The 26,062-nt window shown below is 43.5% G+C and overlaps 1 protein-coding gene across 10 annotated transcripts in view; it reads right to left on the bottom strand.

The window, feature by feature from the left end:
- Nucleotides 1-26,062, bottom strand: part of LOC121279045 (receptor-type tyrosine-protein phosphatase mu-like) — an 873,720-nt gene that overhangs the window by 575,319 nt on the left and 272,339 nt on the right. For all 10 annotated transcript variants that reach the window (XM_041189846.1, XM_041189847.1, XM_041189849.1 and 7 more), the window contains exon 4: nt 12,116-12,194. In XM_041189846.1, coding sequence (XP_041045780.1) covers nt 12,116-12,194 — 79 coding nt within the window. The remainder of the gene's footprint in view (nt 1-12,115; nt 12,195-26,062) is intronic.

Raw genomic sequence — 26,062 nt, 5'->3', positions numbered from 1 at the left:
CTTCCCACTGTCCCGGTGCAGTTCTGCACTATTTTGTCAACTCTCCCCCACATCCTCCCAGCCCAACATCCCAGCGTCAAGAAAATCCTGCCCAACATTTCACATCAATGTCCTTTCATCACAGTTCTGATAAAAGGTCATCAGCCTGAAACAATAACTCTGTTTCTCTCTCCACGGATGCTACCTGACCTGCCTGAGCATTTCCAGCATTTACTGTTTTTAATTCAGATTTCCAGCACTCGCAGCATTCTGCCTTGGTATTTTTTAAAATATATTTTATGAAGTGACCTATCGTTATCTGACAAAATTAAGGAAATTATTTGATAACATTAACTATGAACAATTTACTCTGTGTGCGCAAGGCATGCTTACACACACTCAATGTGTACATACATACACACACACATACACAAATGCGCACACACCTTCAATATATTCTGCTATGACAGGGGAGGGGAGATAAACCAAAACCCCCAATTCCTTTCCCCCACTGTGCATGATCAGAGTGGTTCTTTGGAAAGGTGGATGTGTATGTTTCTAAGTTCCTTTTAGCGTGTGAACAATTTAAGGAACCAGCAGCAGGCTTTCATGGGTTTAAATAAAGCAGATTATTTAGTCACACACTCGCCCCAAAAATCTAAATGCTACGTTAGCAAGGAAGATATAATTAAAGAAGATAGAGCACTTCAACAAGTATTAAACCAAAAGAATAGTTAATAGTTCACATGCTTAACTCATTGTAGGAAAACAGTCTTTTTAGGCTCCGGAAATGGAGGAAATCTTTTGTGCTCTTGGATTGTAGTTTAGATGAGTTCAGATAGCTGGAGTTAGATATTAGGATTATAATAGGATTCCCTTGAATAAATGAATGTTCAGCAGGTTTTGAAGTTAGGCACTTGTGGTTTTGTATCAGAAGGACCAAATCCTTTACAGGTGGACTTGGATTTAGGAATCAGGCTGGGAGGCTTTAAAAGAATTTAAAACCTCTAGGTTCTTAAAAGGCAAAGAAGGCACATCCTTTTGCTACAGCTGCTTTCTCTTTTGGTGTCTTCTGCAGACAACCCAGGCCTTTCCCTGGGTCTTGGGATAACAAAGGATTTCAGTATCAGGCCAGTTTCAGTCACATGATCAATGGCCATTGTCCATGTAGAAGGGCTTAAAGCTGAAAGGCCATTGATAAAGAATAGGAGATAGATGGTAGCCTTTCACACACAATTTGTGGATAACTGGTCTCTTCAGCTCTCTTTTGCGAAGTATTGATCTTGGAGACAAGAATTCTAGAGTTCTATCAACTTTATATTTTGGGTAATTAATAGACAATGGCATTATGTAAATCCCACAGATAACATTCATCTAGGCATATCCATTCCAGGTGGATGCCCCCACCCAGGGTAATTCAATTGGAACTTCCAGAAGCTTCAGATGGTCTGTGTTGAATAAGTAAAGGTCATCTGACACTTGGCAGCCATCTAAGCCACCTTGTGAGTGTCCATTTTATAATATAAAAAGACAGTTCCAGAAGCTACCACGGGAACACAGTCTATGTTTGAAGTTATGAAGATGATGTGCCTTCACTGGACATAATGGTACCAATCATACAGACTTGCTGCATATACACACACACACACACACACACACACACACACAGTAGGCACAGACACATATGTGCATGATGCATACAAAAACGTACAGACATGTATGTATAAACACATACCCAATGGGCTGAATTTAATGCCCTCCCCTATGGTGAATTTGGTGGTGGGAGCATTTAATCAGGCAGGAAGGTGGCAGGTGGAGATCCCGTCAGCCTCCCACCTCCACCCTGATTAAGTTTGGGGCAGGAAGGCCCATGGGCACCCTTCTTGCCCCATCAATTGAGGCCCTTAAGTGGACAATTAATATCGACTTAAGGGCTTAATCCTGCCACCACTGGTATTAACCAGGAGGCTCACCATACGGGGAACATGACAAGCAAACCCATGTGGAGTTGCTTGCGAGCTCCCAGGGATGTCCTTTGTTCAAAGGCACAGAGCCTGATTAAGGGAAGCAGCATTGGGAAAGGAAAGGGGAAGGGTGCCAATGAGATCCACCCCCTACCCTTGCTGCTGACCCCTCTGTACCGGCACCACACCGATAAAAGTCTCCCATTGCAAGAGTTCAAGAGGCAACTGGTTATGTTTTGGAGAGAAAGGGTTGAAGGGCATGATGAGAAAATGAATATGTGAGGTTGCAATTTAAAAAAGGAGAAGTTGCTGCTGGAAGAATGCTCCTGGCATGTGTTATGCCCTAATGTGTACCAATGGATGGAGAGACTGTCCGCTTAACAGAGAAACAAAAACAAAGATACTATAATGGGGAGTGGTAAGAAGGAGGCAAAAAACTTGTACAGGTCAGGAATGAGAAATAACAGACAAGAGAAAAGGAAGCAAGGAAATAAGACATGCTGAAGACACACCTGAGACAAGAAATAGGAAGGAAAAGACTGAGGGTCACAACAAAATGTGCAAGAAAAAGCCCAGAAGAAAGACCGACAAAACATGTTGCGATAAGTATGTGAGTAAATCTGACGAGGCTCCAAGCTACAGTTGCTGCACATTGATTTCATACGAAATCATATGATTTCAATACTGATGTGCAGCCTTACAGAATTCACTCTTGTGTACAATCATAATTCATTTTCTATTGAGCTATTTTATTAGAGCATTTATGGTACTTGGTTGTGGACTAAATTCCCAATGTCAGCAATTTTGCTGCTATCAGCACCAGACTTTTGTGAATCGGCTGAGTGCTTTGTTTATGTTTAAAATGGAGAGATTATTCACTTCACAGCAATCACCCGCACCTAGTTCGACATACAGTGCGGGATTATCACTTCCTTACAAATGGCAACATTTGTTCTGGAGTGTCTGGATAAATAAAAGGCTATCTTCTATCACAGTGTATTAAATTCAGCATTGTTTTTCTGATACATTGCCAAATTTGGCTGTGGAGTCAAGTAATTATTTCTGCTACTGGTGCATGTGTATCAGTGAACCTCGACCACAGCCTGCCTCCCAGTTCAATGAGAAATCAATAGGAATTTTTCATCAAGATTGGTGTGTAAAAGAAAGCCCATTTCCTTATTTATCTTTCTTTTAGAACAAACAAACAGTGTCGACTACAAAATTGTTTGGTACCCAGTGATTAATTTTTACAGATACACTGTCGACACCATTACAGATTGGTTGTTTACTGCCAAGTTGTTCTGTAAATTATTCTTGGCTGCTGCATTTGGCAACAAATTTCACTTAACTGGGGATTATTTGCACGCAAGTCTTTAAAAACGGCTAAGCCGAGAAATTTGGTTGCGCTGAGAAATTCAGTTGCGTCCAAAAATGGCTGTGCAGGAGAGCTCCATTGCTAATTGTGCAACAGCATCATGAGACAGCGCTACCTGCAGAATTTACTGCGGTTTGATAGAGCTGAAACAACTCTTCTGAAAAGCATCCCTCTTGTGAATTGTAAATGTCCCTTTAAAACTACTTTGATGAAGTGAGAAACTTGATGGATGTAATGTGCCTGATGTATGTAGGGATTTTGATCAAGTATCACGTAATAGATTTATTAGCAAAACTGAATGCCTTGGGGATTAAGGGGCAGTTACTGCATGGATATGAAATTAGCTATGGGACAGAATGCAGAGAGTTATGATGAACTATTATTTTACAGACTGAAGGGAAAGGTATAGTGGTGTCCCCCAGATGTCAATGTTGGGAACCACTGCTCTTTTTGAGATATATTAAAGGCCTGGACTTGGGTATCCTCTTCCTTCAGGTACCATGCCTTAAGAGGGCATTGGCGACCATGGACGTCCATTGGATTGGTCCATGATTAGGCTTGGCAAAGTACTGCAACACTTTGCCATTTCCTTCTGCAGTATGGTTGACCTTAAAAGTCTTCCACTCTTTACTGCCTGTCGTCCAGCAGGTAATCAATCTGCTTAGGAACACACCTTTCATGGCCATCAAGCCCTTAAGTGTGGCTTGAACCCATAGCTTCTGGCCCAGAGTTAGGGATGGTACCATTGTGCCCAAGACCTCCCTGGCATAAATTCAAAGTTTGGAGATAACATGAAAGTTGGAAATGTAGTAAACTATGGGGGTAGCACCACACTTCAGGAGGGCTATACAGGCTGGTACATGGTCAGACACATAGCAGATGAAATTTAATGCACAAACATGAAGTGATAAATTTTGGTAGGAAGAATGAGGAGAGTTAATATAAAATAAATAGTACATTTTAAAGGAGCTGCAGGAACAGAGAGGCCTGGGGTGGATGTGCACCAGTCTCTGAAGGTGACAGAGCAAGTTATGCAGGCTGTTAAAAATGGATCTGGGATCATTGACTTTATAAACAGAGGCACGGAGTACAAAAGCAAGCAATAGTTGTTTGGTAGTACAGAACTTGAGTATTGCTGAAAAAAGAGACATATCGAAGCTTTTAATCTTGCACTCATCAGGACACTACACAAGAATAACAATGTAAGGGGAAAACAACAATTTATAGTGTATGAGAAGAGAATGCTGATTGGTTGGCACCTGGATTTTGATTGGTAGAGGTATTGCCATGGAGAATGCACCAGTGATGGTGACTGTCAGTTAACTACCAAGCATTGTTTGAAATTTAAACTAAGGAGCTTGACTCTGATTGGTCAAGGCATTGCCCTGAGGAATGAATCAATGAATGACTGTCACTTATTGTTTAGCTGAAACAAGTGCAATATGTGTACATGTTCTTTCTGTCTGCAAATTATTAATATATGTAGCTTCCAGTACATGCAAATGTGCCTCACAGTAAGCCTGACTGACAATCTTAAATTGGTTGCCAGTATAATTCTCACCACACTGAGGATTTTTTTAGCAAATATTGTCCAATCGCGGAATCACATCTAATGTTGGACACTGTGTTTTGAATTTTGCAAGCACGGGCTGGTTGGGTACAGTCTGTACCTTGCCCGTTGTGAACAGCAGCTTGGACATGCTGTTTGATACGATCACCAGTCTTTGGGAAGTACAGCCTACTATCTAGCTGGCACTGGCACTGGCACTGAAATTCATATACCACATTACTCACTTGTGCGATAGGCAATTGAACAACATTTGCTAAATAATCCTCATTGTGCTAAGAATTACACTGACAACCAATTTAAGATTGTCAGACAGGCTCACAGTATGGAGCGTCGGCATGCACTGGAAGCTACATATTTTAATACTCAGGGCCCTGAGAGAAAGCAGAAGCTGGGATTGCTCTCAGAGCAGAGAAGGTTAAGAGGAGATTTCAAGGCTGTTCAAATTTTTGAATAAAATTGACAGAAGAAATAGGGAGGACCTGTTTCACGTGATGTGGGCTTCGCTAGCTAACATATCCCTAGTGGCCCTTGAGAAGGTGGTGGTGAGCTGCTTTCTTGAACCGCTGCAGTCCATGTGGTATAGGTACATCCATAGTGCTGTTAGGAAGGAAGTTCCAGGATTTTGACCTAGCGATAGGAAAGGAACGGTGATATATTTCCAAGTCAGGATGGCAATAATCAGGTAACACAGATTTAAGGTAATTGGCACAAGAATCAGAGGTGAAGTGAGGAGAGATTTTTTTTGTTATGATCTGGAATGCGTTGCCTGAAAAGTTGGTGAACAATAATTTTCCAATTGGATGAATACTTGAAGGGAAGATATTTGCAGGGCTAAAGGGAAATAGCAGGGTAGTAAGACTAATTAGATAACACTTTCAAAGAGATGGACAGGCACAATGGGCTGAATGGCCTCCTTCTGTGCTGTATTAGTCTACGATTCTATGATTTTGTTCTCAAACTTGCACTGTTAAAGTGTTTATGCAAATTGAGAAACCTAGGTTTATAGCCAAGGTTGCTGGGACACCAGTAATGTTGAAAAGGAAAAGATGAAAAAATTCAAGTAGCAGAGACTAGACAGTGTCAATCTTGATTATTCAGAGCCTGTTCATTGACTTCAATTGGGATTTATAGCTGTAATATGGGTCTCTGTCACTTGTTGATAAATCGATGTTGCAAGTGGGTTTATGTATTCTTAGCAAGATTATTTATGATTTGAATCAGTCTTGGTCTATCATTAATAGAAAGAAAAGACCATTGTCAGTGATATGATAACGAGGCATGTACCAGTCAGACTTAGGCTCTGTTGCCTGCTATGGGTAAATGTATTGTTTGACTCCTGCAATGTTCAAAAGTTCCTTTTTATCTGTATTTTTAATCCTCATTTATTCTCCTGAGAGTCTCCCTTCCTCTCACCTTCATCTCTGAAATTGTTGCTGTGAATCTCCAGCTGAAAAGTGCCCCTAGCTCCAACACCAGAGCAGCATTTGGAAGAACGCATACACAAGAAGGATATTCTTAAGAGGGGAGGATGAACAGCCAGAAGTCATAGTTCACATTGGTACCAAATAATTCCCAGTTAGATAGAAAAAGGGATGAAGACATGAAAGCAGATTTTAAGGAGCTTGGTAAGACATTAAAAAGTAGGACCTCAGAGGTAGTAATCTCTGGATTACTACCAGTCCCACATGCCAATGACCATAGAAATAGAAGGTTAGAGCTGATGAATGCATGGCTGGAGATATGGTCTAGGAAGAAGCGATTCAGATTCCTCAGGGATTGGGACCTGTTCTGGGGGAGGTGGGACCTGTACAAGCTGGACGGTTTGCACCTCAATGGATCTGCGACCAATATCCTTCTTTGGAGGTTTGCTAGTGTTTTTGGGAGGGATTTAAACTAGTTTGGCAGGGGAATGGGAACTTCAGGGTAGACTCAGATGGGGGAAAAAAATCAGAACTAGTAATGGATGCAGAATATCAGTGATTGAGTCTGGAAGACAGTGGAAACAAAAACTAGGGAAAAAAGAGTTTGGCAGTGCACAGGGGTACTTGCAAGGAGTATAGCAAATACAGCAGATGAGCTGAGGGCACAGACAGGAACGTAGCAGTGTGATATCATAGCTATTACAGAAACATGGCTTAAAGAGGGACAGGAATGGAAGCTCAACATTCCCAGTTACAGGGCTTTCAGATGAGATAGAGAGGGGGATAAGAAGAGAGGGGTGTGGCAATTTTGGTTCGCGAAGCAATTACAGCTGTGAGGAGGGATGATATATTAGAAGGATTATCAATTGAGGCCATATGGATTGAGGTTAGGAACAAAGAAAGAGGCAATTACATTACTGGGAGTGTACTATAGACCTCCAAACAGTCAGAGGGAGACAGAAAAGCAAATCTCTGAAAAGTGCAAAAATAGAAGGGCAGCGTTAGTAGGGGATTTTAACTACCCCAATATTAACTTGGATAGTTTTAGTGTGAAAGGAATGGAGGGAACAGAATTCCTGAGGTACATTCAGCAGGATGTTTTTGGCCAGTACGTAGCAAGTCCAACAGGAGAGGGTGCGACTCTGGGCTTAGTTTTAGGAAATGAAGCTGAGCAGGGGAAGAGTGACAGCAGGAGAGCATTTTGGTGGTTGTGATCATAATTCAGCTAGTTTTAACATAATTATGGAAAAGGACCAAGATAAAACAGGAGTTAATGTTCTAAATTGTGGAAAGGCCAAATTTACTAAGTGATTTAGCAAAAGTGGACTGGAAACAGCTACTTGAAGGTAAATCGGGGTCAGAGCTGTGGGAGACATTCAAAGGGGAGCTTCAAAGGGGTTCAAAGTAAACATGTTCCCTCAAAAAAAAGGTGGGACTGCTAAATCCAGAGTCCCATGGATGTCAAGGAGCTTACAGGGTAAGATAAGGCAGAAAAGGAAAGCTTATGTCAGATACCAAGAACTCAATACTGCAGAAAACCAAGAGGAGTACAGGAAGAGGAGAATTGAAATCATAAAAGAAATTAGGAAAGCAAAGGGAGGTCATGAAAGGATATTGGCCAGTAAAATCAAGGAGAACCCAAAGATGTTTTATCGATACATTAAGAGTAAAAGGATAACTATGCAAAGAGTAGGGCCCAAAGGAGACAAAAAAGGTAATCGATGTGTGGAGGCAGAGGATGTGGGTATGGTTCTTCAGGGATACTTTGTGTCTGTCTTCACAAAAGAGGGGGACAATGCAGATATTGTAGCTAATGAGGAGAAGTGTGAAGTATTGGATATGACAGACATAGGTAGAGAGGAAGTATTAATGGAATTAGCAGCCTTGAAAGTGGATAAATTACTGGTGCTGGATAAAATGTATCCTAGGCTATTAAAGAGAAGCCAGGAGGAAATTGCGGAGGGTCTGACCATCATTTTCCAATCCTCACTGTATGCAGATGTGGTGTCGGAGGATTGCATGTTTAAAAAGGGAGCAAGGGATAGACTGAATAATTACAGGCCAGTCAGCCTGGCCTCAGTAGTGGGCAAATTATTGGAATCAATTCTGAGGGACAGGATAAACCGTCACTCAGAAAGGCATGGATTAATCAAGGACAGTGACCATGGATTTGTTAAAGGAAAAACATGTCTGACTAATTTGACTGAATTTTTTGAGGAAGTAACAAGCAGCATTGATGAGGGTGGTGCCGATGATGTGGTCTACATGGATTTTAGCAAGGCTTTGACAAGGTCCCATATGGCAGACTGGTTAAAAAAAAATCCCATGGGATCCAGGGAATGTAGCAAGCTGGATACAAAGTTGGCTCAGTGGCAGGAAACAAAGAGTAATTGTTGACGGGTGTTTTTGCAACTGGAAGGCTGTTTCCACTGAGGTTCCAGAGGGTTCAGTACTAGGTCCCCTGCTTTTTATGGTATAAATTCATGATTTGGATTGATCAAGAAGTTTGCAGACGACTCAAAAATTGGTCACGCAGTTGATAGTGAGGAAGATTACTGTAGACTGTAGGAAGATATCAATGGACTGGTCAGGTGAGCAGAAAAGTGGCAAATGGAATTCAACCCAGAGAAGTGTGAGGTGATGCATTTGGGGAGGTCAAACAAGGCAAAGGAGTACACATAAATGGAAGAATACTGAGAAATGTGGAGGAAGTAAGGGACCTTGGAGTGAATGTCCACAGGTCCCTGAAGGTAGCAGAGCACGCTGATAAGATGGTTAAGATGGCATAAGGAATCCTTTCATTTATTGGCTAAGGCATAGAAGATAAGAGCAGGGAAGTTATGCTGGAAAAATATAAGACATTAGTTAGACCACAACTTGAATACTGTGTGCAGTTCTGGTCAGCTCATTACAGGAAGGATGTAATTGCATTAGAGAGGGTACAGAGGAGATTTACGAGGATGTTGCCAGAACTGGAAAATTGCAGCTATGAGGAAAGTTTGGGTAGGCTGGGATTGTTATCCTTGGGACAGGGGAGGCTGAGGAGAAATTTGATTGAGATGAACAAAATTGTGAGGGGCCTGGATAGAGTGGATGGGAAAAGATTATTTAGTTTAGCAGAGAGGTCAGTGCCAAGGGGGCATAGATTTAAAGTGATTGTTAAAAATATTACAGGGGAAATGAGGTGAGGGTCTTTTTGTGGCTTGAAGTTCAATCTACATTCTGCTGAAGCAGAAAACAGCAAGGTTAATTTTCAAGTCTTGGTGCTGGATCAGAAGGACATGAGTACATCTCAGATTCCATTAACACTGCGTGAACCTCATGCGTTTGTATAATCTACTCATTTACATATTACTCAGTGGTTCCTGCATGGCTGAGATCTTGCCTGGGAGATGTGCATGCTGTGAATTGGTATATCTGATGCATCAGCACATTTGCAGAGCTGCTGCTTTGTTCTGAAGGGGTAGGTCCTCACCAAATAAGCAGTGTAAGTTTGCAGAAGATAAATTATTCCTGCACTGAAAGAGATGGTTGGCAAGGGACAGCCTCAGGAAAAGACTCCCTGCTTCACTACACAAGCCTCCTCCCACTCTACTTCATCTAACCCTATCAACATATCCTCCATCATTTTTTCGCTCTTGTATATATCTAGCTTTCCCTTAAAAGCATCTAAACTATTCACCTCCATATGGTAGTGAGTTGCAGTGGAGGTCTGGAACATGGGTGAGGAAAAAGTTTTCAACATTGAAGAAACTCTGCTAGATGTACCCTAACTTAAATGCTCCAAGTGTTATAACATGATTAGAACATAGTTACCACATACAATTATTTGCATACTGCACGCTTGCTGACTGACACATAGGAGCAATTGTAAGCTAACTCGTCGGGCAAAGAACTCCTATGGGATGTGGTGAGAGCAGGACCTCAAGCCTGAGATGAAGGCCGTGGTTTACGGGGCAGCAGTGATCCCCACATTCTTACATGCTTCAGAGGATTGGACAGCTTGCAGCAGGCACCTCAAAGCACTGGAGAAGCACCACCAGTGCTGCCTTCACAAGGTCTTCCAAAGCCGGTGGCAAGAAATGTGGTCCAATAGCAGTGTCCTCTCCCAAGCCAACTTGCCCAGCTTCAAGGCACTAATCACGTAAAACCAGCTCTGCTGGGCAGCACATTTTTTACTCTTTATTCTTTCATGGGATGTGGGTGTCACTGAGAGCCAGCATTTGTTGCCTATCCCTGATTGCCCTTGAATTAAGGGGCTTGCACAGTCATTTCAGAGGGAAGTTCAGAATCAACCACTTTGGTCTGGAGTCACATGTGGGCCCGACCGGGCAAGGATTGCAGATTTCCTTCCCTGAAGGACATGGGTAAACCAGGTTGCGTTTTTAAAACAATCGATGATAGTTTCATGATCATCATTGATGAGACGGGCTTCATATTCCCAGGTTTATTAATTGAAGTTAAATCCCACCAGCTGCTGTGGTGGGATTTGAACCCATGTACCCAGAGCATTAGCCTGGGCCTCCTGATTACAAGTCCAGTGACATTTATCACTACATCACTCTATTAAGGGTGAAAATGCAAAAGAATCATCAATCTTAAGTCAATATAGATAAATGAATTTCAAAAGTCATTAATCTGAAAAACCAATTGCTAATCAGCACAAGAATATCTAACAACCAAAAAGCCAACACCTCTAGGAAAAGATATCAAGAGGAGGCTAAGAGTGAGTTGCTCCTACATCCAAAAACAGAATTAGCAGAAACCTAGGATTACGCTTTCTAGGCAAAGCTTAGTCAAGGAAAAGATTTCTTGCTTGCCCTCGCTAAGCAAGGACTGACTTGTGACCTGAAAACACTTAGCACACGTGGAAATATTTTGGAAAATTCCTACAATTACCTTGAGTACTAGTTCATAGAGGCAGTGAACCTGGTAAGATTTATGTCTAATCTATCTAGATCTGTAACAGAATGCTTGCTCTTGGGATCTGGAACAATGTCTAAAAAATGTCATCCCCCAGCATTCAGGTTTTCTGCATGTGTAGTGGATTTGACATTCTAGGAACTGTCAAAAAGGGGATTTCCACACTCCCTCTACAGAAGGGAAGGTCCCATCTTCTGTGGGTGGCAGCTTCCAACACCCATCCTCAGATTGGTGGCAAACTGATGCTAGGCTAAGTATTGACAGACATTAGACAGAACTAAGCTCTGCCTAATACTGCAATATGCTGCATTCTGTCTCTATTTTCAGGAGAGGGCAGGGTCTAACAGACACTAAGATTGACCCTAAATCAAACACACGGGCCAAATATTTTTTGATTTGTGTAATGGGACTAGTAGGCAGATAGTGACCAGTGTCTAAATGAAACAAGGTTCCATCAGTAAGTCCAAGATATCTTTTTGGAAACACCTGGCTGCACCAGGCCAAGCTACTTCACACCACACGAGAGCCAGAGGTGTGTCTGCAAAAGCACAGCAATCAGTGAACTGCAAAGCAGTCTTCAGAAAAGACAGGAAGGAGAGGGAGAGAATTCGTGAGCAGGGAAGCCAGACAATGGCAACAGAAATCACAATGCCTACTCCGAGCTGGGAAACGGTGCAGCTCGTACAAGTGGAATGTCCTGGTGCATATATTTGAGCAGGTGCGGCATTGCCAGTCAAAGCATGTTTTATCCCATTTCAGTCCTGAGGACAGTCCTGTTTCTTTTTAAACTAATAGGAGGATGGCCAAAACCTGATTTCACCAGAGGTCAGATCTCCCATCTGTCTGCTCTGAAAATGGATGGAAAAATCTGATTGTTACTTACTGCACGGGTGTCCTTGGATTTTCACTTCATCGATGGCGATGTACTCAGACTGACCTGATGTAACTGCTTCAAATATAACCTACAATAAATAAAAACACGTTTTCAACAAATCTCAGTGTACTGTGGAACCATAAACTCTCAAGCATGTTGTCGGGCATTCATAAAGCCAATCAGAATGATCAAATCCAGGCATTCAAAATCATGAAGCATCTATAATTATAGGTTGGGTGCACTGCACTGAACATCTAACAAACCTTTCTGGTTCATTGCTGGGGTATTTTGACCATGTCAGACCTTTCATATCTGGAGACCTTCCCCACTCCCTCGCAACTCTCATAACTTGTCCCACACACTCACCGTGCCTCCAGAAAAGAAGCCCTAACATAATAGTTTCCATATCTTTTGATTCCCTGGGGGCAACCACCACAGGAGACACATTTATAACTTGAATAATTAATAACGGTAGGATTTGCAGTCATCCAAGTAACTTCATGAATGTGTGTATCCTCTGGGATCAATGTTGAGTGATGAGTGGTATATTGAAGAAAAAAGATCATTCATTCAAATTAGTGAAATGACAGTTACTTGCTCACTACCCTGAAAATGTACAAACTTAATGCTGAGTCAAAATTGAATACTGTACATATGTCATTCAGTGACACCTTTGCAATAGACTCAATCTCACCCACATTTCGTACAAATGCATTAGCAATGATGTGACAGATTGAAACAACACATGTATACCACCTCATAAATCTTATTTTTCATACATAGAAAGAAAGTTTTCAACACGCAAAGCCGCCAGGATTCCTCTGCATGAACACCGCCAAGTGGCTCCTGGGTGAACAGGGTGAGTACAGGTTCACACTAAGCTGTGACATCTCCACGGTAAATAGACAAGTAACCAAGGCTCACCCAAGGAGGGCTACATGGGTAAGACACCAGGGGGCACCTGTCACCAAATTCAATGGGCATAAAGCTGGCTTTGTGAGATGGTATAAAGCGGGGGCCTTCAATGGAAGTGAAATTCAGGAAAGGTGTCAAACTAGCTGCGGATTTGCTATCACCCATTCTACACCATCGCACAAGGTCAAAACTACTCCCAACACCTTCAAACATGATGGGGAGAGAATGGGCTAAAAGAAACACCTCCAACAAATGTGGCCTTACCTGGAAACAGTTATTTCTTGATCATGAAGTAATTTTCACTATCACTACATGGGCAATAATCCAAGCAAATTGCCCAGCCATTGTAAAACCCATTTCATTTTCATCCCGTTAAAGTTGGAAACAATCCCGCATTAATCCAAAAACAGTTTTCAAACTATTCTTTGTTGTAATCATTCTGTGATTATAGCATATTGTCATATATTCTGATGAAGGGTCATCAAACAGAAATATTAACTCTGTTTCTCTCTCTACTGATACTGCCTGACCTGTTGAGGACTTTGAGTATTTTCTACACACAGCAGAATATGGTCATGAGTAGCTGTGCCTAGTGGCCTGGCTTGCAGATGAGACTGAGTTACTACAAGCGGATTCTGACTGTGTCTCCATAACTTTATGAGTTGCTATATTTGGGGTGGGATGCATCTCTCTTTCCTGGGAGAGGTATTGTCTGCAGGCATTTGTTCTGGTTTAGCCTTGGTGAGTGTTTTACCCGTCAGCCGCAATGGCGGCATTTCACACCATATCGTCCCAAAACCTGCTGCATTAATTATACATTCCCGGGAAACACATTTCCGTGGCGGATGGGCTCTCATTCGCCTGCCACGCCATCACCTCATCACTTCATCATGCCTGGCGCCATATTTAAAGTCCAGCCACACACACACTTTTCAGTGATCCAACTGCTGCACAGAAGACATTGCCCCGAAAGGCAAGTAGACTATGGCACCCAGATTTAGTGACGTGTCCCTCGAGCACTTTTTGGACGCCTTGGAGGCTCACTGTGATGTCCTCTATCCTGCTTTGGCTGCAGGATGGGCAGCTGCATCATCAATTCAGCATGGGAGGTGGTCAGCGCCAATGCCCTGCAAAAGGGGACATCCATCCAGTGCCACGACAGGATGAATGGTCTCATCCCTTCACTAAGGTAACTCACTCTTCTCATCACTCTCAACTCATACACTCACACCCCTGGGTCATCCACTCAGGAATCTCAGATGCTGTCCACTCGCTCGAGCCCCCTTTGCCTGTGACCCCCTCAACCTCGTCCTCTGTTACCGCAGAGGGAGCAGCTGGCCCACAAGTGATTCTGGAAGGAGAAGTGTGTGTGTGGCAGGGCCTCTCGGTGCCTCCTGTAGGCACTCTCCCACGCACGCAGATCCTTCCCGTATGACACTCATCTCAATGTCCTGAGCATTTTTAATGCTGCCTGCTGGGTTTCACTTTCAGTCTGAGCTGACCTGCATCTCCACCCACCTGCTGATCACACTCCCATGCAGCACCTGATCTCACCCACCATGATTCTCATTTCACTTTCAATTTGGTCAACATTTAACTAATTCAGTTTTACTTTCACTCCCCCATCCTTTACCCTCCCCCAGTTGTCCATTTCCTTTCCCCCATCACCGTTGACTCTCCTGGCAACACCTTCCACCACCCCTCCATGACCGATCAGCCACAACCCTTTTCCTTTGGAGATGTCTTGGTGAATGTGCATGTTCCCTTCCTTTCCAAAAATCCCACCCTCACCCACATTAACGTCCCCAACCTCCTCCTTCCCACCTCTAGGGTACGTGTTTGCCTCCAAGTCCCCACCTGCCACCCTCACCATCCCTTCTACTGCCACCGTCGAACCTCCACCCTCTCACCCCACTGCCTCAGTCTGCTCTCGGTCATTCTCACCATTCCCTCATACCACACCCACCCTCAGTCCGCTCCCCAGGAGGTAATCATGGATCCATCAGACCCCTCCCTTGCACGTTCATCTGAACATTCCCCCCACTTTAGACCCCACCCCCCTCCCAGAACCCTTCCCCCCTCTGGACTCCTTCACCCCTGGAACCCCTTCGCCCCCAGAACCCCTTCCCCCACCCCCTGTACCCCTCTCCTCCCCTGCTTAATCCCTCCCATTCCCTCAGACACACTTACTTCTTCTACCACCCTTAGACCTTCCTCCCTCCCGAATCCTTCCTCCAGCCTTACCTCTTCTTCCAGCCTCACTTCTTCCTCCAGCTTTACTCCTTCCCTGTTCCTAACTCCCTCCTCCACCCTTACTTCTTCCTCCACCCTTAGTCCCTCCCCCCTCTGAACTCCTTCCTCCCCCCGGACTCCCTCCCCATCCACACTTCTTCTTCCCCCTGAACTCCCTACCCTCTCCTTCCCTTCTCCAAACTCCTTCCCTTACACCTTCCACTCCCCCTTACACCTACTTCCCCTGTTGCCATCTTCTCTTCCATTACCCTCTCCTCCCCATACACTCTCCCCCCTCCTAACACTTTCATTCCCCCCCTCCAAACCTCACCTCCCCAACATCATCATTCCCCCCACACCAACCTCACCACCCCCCCGCCGACACCTTCATTCCCCCCTCCCAGCCTCACCCCCACCCTCAGCACCTCTTCCTTTCTCAGCCACTTCTAGAATTTACTCTCCCACTCCCTTGACCACCATCCACTGTGAGCAGCAACGGTGACTTTCCAACTTCTGTGAGCTGCTTCACAGCAGAGCCATGCCCATGAGAATCCACCCAGCATGCCGTGGATGTTTCTCCAGTGTGCCGTTGCTATTGGGTTCTGGCATCTTCTGCTCCTCAGATGTCCGCAAGGCCCTGGTGGTAAGTCCTGACTTCGGCACGCCACAGTTGTCAGCGTGTTTTCCCACCGACAAGGGCAGACGATCCAGCCTGGTGGTGGGGAGTTGGGGGGCGGGGGGGATGACGGGACTGAGTCCAGCAGGCTGGCCTTATAAGGATATGTTGATGTACTACAATGAGGTTCCTGATGCCCGATGGCAGAGAACGTGGCCAGCCATTGACGGGGCTGAGCAGACGATTGCAATCTGGCTTCACGATGTCGTGAAACCGATTTTTGGCCTCCACGCCATATTGTCTGCTCACGCCACCAAACACACCCAACGCCAGTGAGCACAGAAAATTCCACCCGACGTGAGGAAAACTTCATTACACAGCGAGTAGTTAAGATTTGGAACATACTGCCTGAAAGTGTGTTGGAGGCAGATTCTATCGTGACTTTCAAAAGTGAATTGGATAGTTAACTGTCGAGAAAAAAACATTGCAGGGCTAAGGGGAAAAGGCAGGGGAGTGGGACTGGTTAAGTTGCTCTTGCAGAGAGTCAGCATGGGCACGGTGGGCTGAATGGCCTCCTTCTACTCTGTACCATTCTTTGATTGTATGAGTTATTCATCTTTCACTTGATTAGTTCACACATTGTGCATTACACACTATACCAGGAAAACAAACTTTTAAAACTCCCAAATCCCTGTCCATTAATGAAGCTCTCATTTGTTTCTGGTAGTTTAGGTCACTCAAATTGAGATTCACCCTAAAATAGGAACCAGCAGAGGTCCAGTTGCAAGTCAGTGGGAATCCAGTTTGTTTGGTTGCAACTTTTGCCCCACCAAGAAGTATAAGTTGGTAGCAAAATGTGAATTGCCCCATAGTCTTGCACAGTAAGAAATGAACAGATCAAAATTAGAGAGGCTTGTGATGGGAAGATCATTTAAGAAGCTGGTGTTGCCATAAGCTAGATGGTTAATGGAAACAGATTAACATTTCAAACCTGGTACTCCACAGAGCATGTCCACTGAGACTGGTGCAGCTGATAAAGGACTTAGTGCAAATGAGCCAGAGGCCTCCTTTCTTATCTCTATAGCTCAGCAGGGCAGCTGATATCAAATAGGATTCTGGAATGGCTAAAATATGCTGCAGAACTCCTATTTCTCAACTTCATTATCTTGGTGTGGAACATAACTTCAGAAGATGGCATGGCACCTGTTAAAGAGGAAATTTTACCTTTAGGCATTCAGTTTAATTAACCTACAGGTCGTTCTTGCATTGAAATTAACATGTAATGTACAAAGCTAGACCCTATACGAATCTCATTTTAAGTTCAAGGAAATTGCCAAGTTTGAGGGGAAAAGTGAGAGCACTGAATCATTGCTGCTGACTTTCTCTCTAATGGGTCAATGTATAGAAATTGGTGAGACTGCAAGCAATTGACATTTCTCCCTGCACTGCTAAAAGGAGAGAAAATTTGTAACTTGCGAATGTGCCACATGCCCTTCTTCCTCAAAAACCTATGTGAAGATCCTGACCAATCAGTCTTGCTGGCTCAGCTGCTATGTTTAAACACTTCAGCTTCTCATTGACCTCATGTGTTCCAAGGCTCTTTCTTCCTATTACCATCTGCAGGCTTGGGTAAACCTGAGGTGCAGCCCACTGATTGATGTCTGCTTATTAGGCCCCCAGTGAGTTTGGGTGCACACAATGAAGGCCCGAGAAAGGTGCCCGACTGAGAATGGCACTGGGAGTAGTAGCACAGCAGAATGGGTGGATGAGACCACGACTCAATCTTTGGGGTCCTAACATTCATATTCTCAGCATGAGGCATGTGGGAGAAAGTTAAAATTCACTGCCCTTTCTGCCCTCCACATACAGTCCAAGAAGGTTGCAGGTTTGATCCTCGGTCCTTATTGACTTATCTGACCTCAGTTGGAGCAGTTCTTGCGATGCTATAGCTGACCGAATTCTCTTGGGATCGGAAGGGAAAAAAGTTGTCAATATATGCTTTCCTCACCCTATCCAATGACCCACCACCTCCCTCCCACCTTACCAGAAGTGCACATGTTGATGCACATCACATGAGGATGGGATCAGACTTGGTTATGATGCCCCCTGCAGCCAAATCACGGTATCAATTGAACTGTATCACCAAAAGGAGTCAATGGGCGGAATTTTATGGTCCCTCCCACCGGCGGGATTTCCCGGTCCCACCAAAGTCAATGAACTTTCGAATGCTCGCCGCCTTTTGTGGCTCTGCCTTGTAGTGAGCGGGCTGTAAAATTCCACTCAACATTTTAAGGGGAGAAGTGGCGATGATCGGCAAGAAAATAATGTTTTAAAGTAAAATAGAATCTAATCAGTATGCTTTCTGATTAGCTACCAACAATTTCCATTATAATGACCAGAGGCCATACTGTGATTGGTAATTACCATGGAAATCAGAGCTATCCAATCAGAACATGTTCTAACACACAAATTTAAGATGTCAAAGAAGAGTATTGTTAGAAAAATTCTTGAAAGTTGCTTGCTGATTGGTGTGGGATTCAGTTTTAAATTTGCCTAAATTACATTCTCACCCTGAAAAGCTGTCTCCTCAACTTAAAGCAGAAGACATGAATACAGATGAGAATGGAAAGCTTAATGCAGTCCAAAATCTTGGTGCAGATATGCGCACATTTCATAATGTTGCCCTAAGTAGTAAAGCTCAGCTCTTCTTAATGTCATAGGGCAGGACAATGTTAAATACCTAAGACAATTCAATTCTCATAAAAAATATGTACATACAGATAGACATGCATGCACACACTAACGCATACACACACACAACTGCACACGCACACACCCACAAGCACACACATACAAACACACAGACACAAATACATACACACACAAACAAACACACACAACCACCACCACATACACACATACACACACAAACATATGCACAGACAGAAACACACACGCATACACAACACACATACACACATACACATTCACACACACACACCACCATCCTCTCTTCTCTCAGGAGATCGAGTCCTCACACATGCAAAATCCTCAGAAGAGTTGGGATTGCGCCACTGCACGTATAGAGAAAAAAATTATGCCCCAGACAGAGAGCATCTAATTGTGATTTTCTATAGCCACTGTGAAAGATCTCAAAATAGAATTTTCATTCCTTGACTTGAATGTGAGAGAAAAGCCGCCTTCGCAACTTCCAAGCCCGTACCACCTAGAAGGACAAGGGCAGCAGATAGATGGGAACAGCACCAACTGGAAGTTCCGCTCCAAGTCACTCACCATCCTGACTTGGAAATATATCGCCATTCCTTCACTGTTGCTGGGTCAAAATCCTTTCCTAACAGCACTGTGGGTGTACCTACATCACATGGACTGCAGCGGTTCAAGAAGGCAGGTCACCACCACCCTCTTAAGAGCAATTAGGGGTGGGAAATAAATGCTGGCCTAGCCAGTGATGCCTAAATCCTGTGAAAAGAAATTCCAGCCTTTTCTCCTGACCATCCCCCTGTAAATATTCCTGAAACGGGCAGCTGTTCTAAGAGATCAGAGGTCAGAGATTGCTCAATGCAAAGCAGTTTTGAAATGATTGATATGCACACATTAATTGACCTGTTGATAGTTACAGGTGTGGATGGGAAATCTTAAATTGCACCCACAGGCTCTGGAGCCGGAGCTTATAGAGAGGAAAGTTTGAGAAGAAACAAAATATATCTCCCAATATAGACAGAGGGCATGCTGTAATAGGTTAGAACCATAGAAAAGATACAGCACAGAAGGATGCCATTCAGCCCAGCTTGTCCATGCCAACCCAAGGACACCCAGGTGCCCTTTCTAATCCTACCTTCCTGCATTCAGCCCATAGCCCTGCAGGTTACAGCACATAAGATGCAGATCCAGGGACTTTTTAAAAGAGTTTAGAGTTTCTGCCTCTACCACCAACTTGGGCAGCGAATTCCAGACACCCACTACCCTCTGCGTAAAATAGTTCTTCCTCATGTCCCCCCTGCACCTTCTGCTACTTATCTTGAATATATGTCCCCTGGTTCTAGTATTCTCCATCAAGGGAAACAATTTTATCCTGTCCACTCTATCTATTCCCCTCATAATTTTGTACACCTCAATCAAGTCACCTCTCAGCCTTCTTTGTTCTAAGGAAAATAACCCCAACCTATCCAATCTCTCCTTGTAGCTACACTTTTTTAACCCTGGCAACATTCTTGTAAACCTCCTCTGCACTGTCTCCAGAGCTATTACATCCTTCCTGTAATGTGGTGACCAGAACTGCACACAATACTCCAGTTGTGGCCTCACCAGTGTTTTATACAATTCCAACATTATATCCTTACTTTTATATTTTATACCTCTGCCAATGAAGGAGAGCATTCCATATGCCTTCTTTACAATCTTGTCTACTTGAATTGCTACCTTCAGGGACCTGTGTACTTGTACGCCAAGATCTCTCACTTTATCTACCCCTCTTAGTATATTTCTATTTATTGTGTAATCCCTGTAACTGTTTGATCTCCCTAAATGTATGACCTCACACTTCTCTATGTTAAAATCCATCTGCCACTTTACTGCCCACTCCACCAACCCACCTATATCGTTTTGGAGATTATGGCTGTCCTCTACACTATCCACTATTCGGCCAACCTACATTTCATCTGCAATTTCCCAATCGTGCCCCCCATGTTCACGTCCAAATCGTTAATATATTACACAAACAGCAAGGGTCCCAACGCCGAGCCCTGTGGAACACCACTTGAGATAACCTTGCATTCGCAAGGGCACCCATCGACCATTACCCTTTGTTTCCTGCTACAAAGCCAACCTTTTATCCAGTTTGCTACATTACCCTGAATCCCATGGGCTTTTACTTTCCTGACCAATCTGCCATGTGGGACCTTGTCAAATGCCTTGCTAAAATCCATGTACACAACATCCACTGCATTACCTTCATCAACCCTTCTTGTCACTTCCTCAAAAAATTCAATCAAATTTGTGAGGCAAGACCTTCCTTTAACAAATCCATGCTGACCATCCCTGACTAGGCCATGCCTTTCCACATGACAGTTAACCCTATCTCTCAGGATTGATTCTACTAATTTGCTCACCACTAAAAGATCTGAGGCAACAAAAGTAGTAACAAGTCATTGGACATGAGTTCAGATGCAGTGGTACTAGTGTCTGGTAAGTTGCTTTACTGTGGAGCTCACTGCTGGAAATTAAGTCACCTCCATATAACGGTGGCAAGTTGAATTCTCTGGGCCTCTGCCTAATGTTATGTGCTCTAGAATGGAAGTATTTACAGATGGTTTATTGCAGAATCATGAGAGTTTAGTAATTAAATACAAGTTGAGGCTACAATTGTACAGCTTACTGTAGAACCAAAGAAAGTCTTGTGGTTATAGTCTTGCAGCATGTGATGGACAGAGCGAGGCAATCCCACAAACCACAGGTCAGATCTAAGCTCTGCAGTCCTGCCAATCCAGTTGTGAATGGTGCTGAGTAATTGAACTAACTGAATACCTCCATCCTCAATGAAGAGGCAGTCCAGCTCATCAATGCAAAAGACAAGGTTGAAGCACTTGTAAACAGCTTCAGCCAGAAGTGCCGAGTGGATGATCCATCTCGGCTTCCTCCAGAGGTCCCCAACATCACGGATGCCAGTCTTCAGCGAATTCAATTCACTTCATGTGATATCAAGAAATGGCTGGATACAACAAAGGCTAGGGGCCCTGACAATAGCCTGGCTGTAGTACTGAAGGCTTTTGTTCCAGAACTAGTCGCGGCCCTAGTCATGCTATTTTAGTATAGCTACAACACTGACATCTACCCGGCAATGTGGAAAATTGCCCAGGTATATCCTGTCCACAAAAAGCAGGACAAATCCAACCCAGCCAATTACCGCCCTATCAGTCAACTCTCAATCATCAAGCGAATTGATGGAAGGGGTCATCAAAAAAGCTATGAAGCAGCACTTGCTTAGCAATAACCTGCTCACTGATGCTCAGTTTGGATTCCCCATGGTCACTCAGCTCCTGACCTCATTACGATCTTGGTGAAAACATGGACAAACTAGCTGAACTCCAGAGCTGAGGTGAGAGTGACTGCCCTTGACATCAAGGCAGCATTTGACTGAGTGTGGCATCAAGGAGCCCTAGCAAAACAGGAGTCAATGGGAATCACTGGAAAACTCTCTGCTGGTTAGAGTCATGCCTAGCACAAAGAAAGATGGTTGTGGTTGTTGCAGACCAATCATCTCAGTCCCAGGACATCACTGCAGGGTAGTGTCCTCGACTCAACCATCTTCAGTTGCTTCATCAATGATCTTCCCTCCATCATAAGGTCAGAAGTGGGGATGTTCTCTGATGATTGCACAATGTTCAGCACCACTTACGACTCCTCAGATACAGAAGCAGTCCATGTCCAAATGTGGAAAGACCTGGGCAACATTCAAGCTGGGGTTGACAAGTGGCAAGTACATTCATAGCACACAAGTGTCAGGGAATAACCATTTCCAACAATAGAATCCAACCATCTCACCGTCACATTCAATAGCATAACCATCGCTAAATCCCCACCATCAACACCCTGGGGGTTACCACTGAACTGAACTTACCACAGAAATTAAACTGGACTAGCCATAAAAATACTGTGGTTACAAGAGCAGGTTAGAGGCTGGGAATTCTGGAGAGAATTCTACTCCTGACTCCCCAGAGCCTGTCCTCCAATTGCCTGGATGAGTGCAGCTCCAACAACACTCTAGAAGTTTGCCACCATCCTGGACAAAGCTGGCAAAAAAAGTTGACCAGTTCATCTCCCCACCCCCGTCCACACCAACTGTGTTATAAAATGGTCGGCATATAATCCTGGTCAATAGGCTTGATAACAAGCCTAATTGACCTTTAATTATATATTTACATGTGATGGGCAGGCTATCGACTTCAGCGCCCACCCATGTAGAGTATTATGCAGGTCAGCTCGGGGTGGGGGGGATGGTGGTGGGAAGGTATTGCGCTGGCCACCTGATATATTTTGCAGGCCTTCCCCAGCCAAAAAGGCCTTTCCCCATCAAAAGCATACCTGGAGGGGGGACGTAAAATCCAGCCTGGGTGTTTGTTTAAAACAATTGTATATCCATGTTATGCAGAGTTATTGTCATTCACAATTGACCAGAAGAAGTTTTCTTTGCTAATCTTCTAAAACAGCAGGATAGCACGTGAGGCTTAATGGAAATTAATTTTCTTTGTGCCTTTATTCAAAACTGTAATTACCAATTAGCAAGTCATTGACTTAAATAGAATTTGCATTCTATAGATTTTTTGGCTGTACAAAACATTTGTTCTAAATTTTCAGTTATTCCCCTGCTAATATACAAGGTTCATTTTGGAAAAGTCCTGTTCACATTTCTGTATCAGTGAAGTCCTGTTTAATATTGTTGTTTCCCTTATTCCCAGTTGAATGGTATTGTTCTGCATACGACACAAATTGAGTCACCGTTAAAACAATTAGTTACGTCCACTCTGAATAATTACTCCTGTATGAAAGCAAACTGTTGCAGCTGGACCAGACTGGAGCCAAACTGTTCCAAGGGTAAGGAAACAGATTTTTTAAAGGTGGGATTTTATCTTTTGAGAGTCCGGTGCATACACATGGGGCAGAATTTCATGGCCCGGTCGCAGCGGGGGCAAGACCGTAAAATGCAGCAAGCCATTCAAAACTCCACTGACTTCAGTGGGATCAGAAAATCCCAACGGCAGGAGGGGCCGTAAAATTTCACCCGTGGAGTTCGAGTACCTAACTTTTACTGGTTTATTCCGATTTTGGCTTATATACATACATGTGCAAATAGCCACCAGAGGGTGCTATTACACTCCTCCGTCCTTAATGAAAAAGTTACACAATGTTTAAATTCCATACAACCTATAGAGATTTCTTGTTTTTTCATTTATTTACAAATCCAATTAACCACTGGTTTCCTATTCCTAAGAGGACATAAACTTTCAAAACTTGGAGAAGGACCTTTGCCTGAGTCTGAGGAGGGGTTTTCTCCAACAAAGACTGATTTGGCCCTTGACCTTCAATGGAATTTTCCACTTCATTAGACATGTCTGTCTGACTCTGGCTCAGATCTGAACTGGTTTCAGTCACAATTTGTGTTGCAGTAACTGTTCGTACTCTACTCATATCCCAACTATCCAATTCATCAGATTCATTTGATTCTTCCCTACTCCCTTCTTTATCATAAACCTCTTCAAGTAAAACATTATCTATAGGCACAAACCTAACCTTTCCACTAGCAAATATCTTGACCAAATATGTACGAGGACCACATGTTTTCATGACTCTCCTTGGTAGCCACTTCAACCACTCATGATAATTATTTTTCACCTTAACCTACTGGTTAAACTTCAGACTTCTTTCCCTCACTATACCCCTATCATGACTCTCTTTCTGCCTGAATTGTTTCTCTTCTACTGACTGTGCTAGTGGGTGGCTAGCCACTGAAAAATTATACTCCAGCATGAGGCAGCATCTTCAAGATAGGAAGAGGCAGAAAAGTTAAAAATATATAAAAATTGCAACCTAAAATGCCAAATTATTACAGAAATAATTCAGTTTCTGAATTCTCAAACAAACAGTTCATTCAGCATTGTCACCATAAACTGAACCATTTAATTGGTTTACAACCTCATGATGCAGTGATGCCTCGTGGTATCAAAAACGAGTTATGTTTATACAACGTCTTTAAAGTAGAAAAGCATTACAGAAGTGTAATCAAATGAAAAAATACACAAACCAAAGAATGAGATATTAGGGCTGGTGATTTGGGGTGCAAAGGGGGAAAAGGGGATAAAGAGATGAAGAGATTTAGGGAGGGAATTTTAGAGTGTAGAGCCTAGATGTCTAGATGGGTTGAGAATTGGAGAAGCACAAGAGGCTAAAATAAGAACAAAAGAGAGTTCACAAGGTCAGGAGGGGGTTACACAATCGAAGGGGTAAGCACAAGGGTGAGAAATCCTCACATACACTTGATGAACAGTTTAAGGGTCATGTTTAAAGATATTGACCGTATATATTTATTTTCCTCTCTGCAAACTTGTAGATGGTTTCCCAGATATTTCCCTCATGTTTCTTCCCCAGTTAGTCACAGAGATTATTCATATGATTTGGGACCTTTCAATGCTTTCTTTAGTTGATTTGTAACACCACTGTAGAAAGAAGACATAACGTCCAAAAGTCAATGGACTACTTTTGAAAGCAGTCTTTGTTGTGTAGGCAATTTTACAATCCAACTTGTGTACTGCACACTCCCACAAGCAGCAATGGGTTAAATTACTTGATGACCTGTTTTTAGTGGTTTTAGTGGAGGAAAAGATATTGGCCAGGACGTGGTGGGATCTCCTTTTGTTCTTCTTTAAATGGTGCCATGGAATCTTACATCTGCCAGATTATGCAGGAAGGGCCTTAGTTTAACATTTCAGCCAAAAGGTTATATTTCTGGCAGTATAACACTGCCTCAGCACTCTAGTGTCCTATCAGCATCAATTATTTACTGAAGTAGGGCTTGAACCCGTGACTGACTGATTGGTAAGAGCACTGCCCTCGAGATTAACAGACAATTTTGGCCATCTTCACTTGACATTTAACAACATTACCATCACCGAGTTCTCCACCGTCAACATCCTGGGGGTTACTATTGACCAGAAACTGAACTGGACCAGCCATATAAATACTGTGGCTACAAGAGCAGGTCAGAAACTGGGAATTCTGCGGCGACAAACTCACCCCATGACTTCCCAAAACCTGTCCATTACCTACAAGGCACAAGTCAGGAGTGTGATGGAATACTCCCCACTTGCCTGGATGAGTGCAGCTCTAACAATACTCAAGAAACTCAACAACATCCACGGCAAAGCAGCCCGCCAGCTTGATTGGCACCTATCCACCACCTTCAACATTCACTCCCTCCACCACTGACACACAGTTGCTGCAATCAGTGCTACCTATAAGATACAAGCAGCAACTCACCAAGGAACCTTTGACGACACTTTCCAAACCCACAACTTCTACCACCTAGAAGGAAAAGGGCAGTAGATGCATGGGAACACCACCACCTGCAAGTTCCTTCCAAGCCACACACCATCCTGACTTGGAACTTTATCACCATTCCT

The sequence above is a fragment of the Carcharodon carcharias genome, chromosome 6, assembly GCF_017639515.1.
Source record: "Carcharodon carcharias isolate sCarCar2 chromosome 6, sCarCar2.pri, whole genome shotgun sequence".
In the NCBI taxonomy this organism is placed as follows: domain Eukaryota; kingdom Metazoa; phylum Chordata; class Chondrichthyes; order Lamniformes; family Lamnidae; genus Carcharodon; species Carcharodon carcharias.
This window is presented reverse-complemented; position numbering and strand designations above follow the sequence as displayed.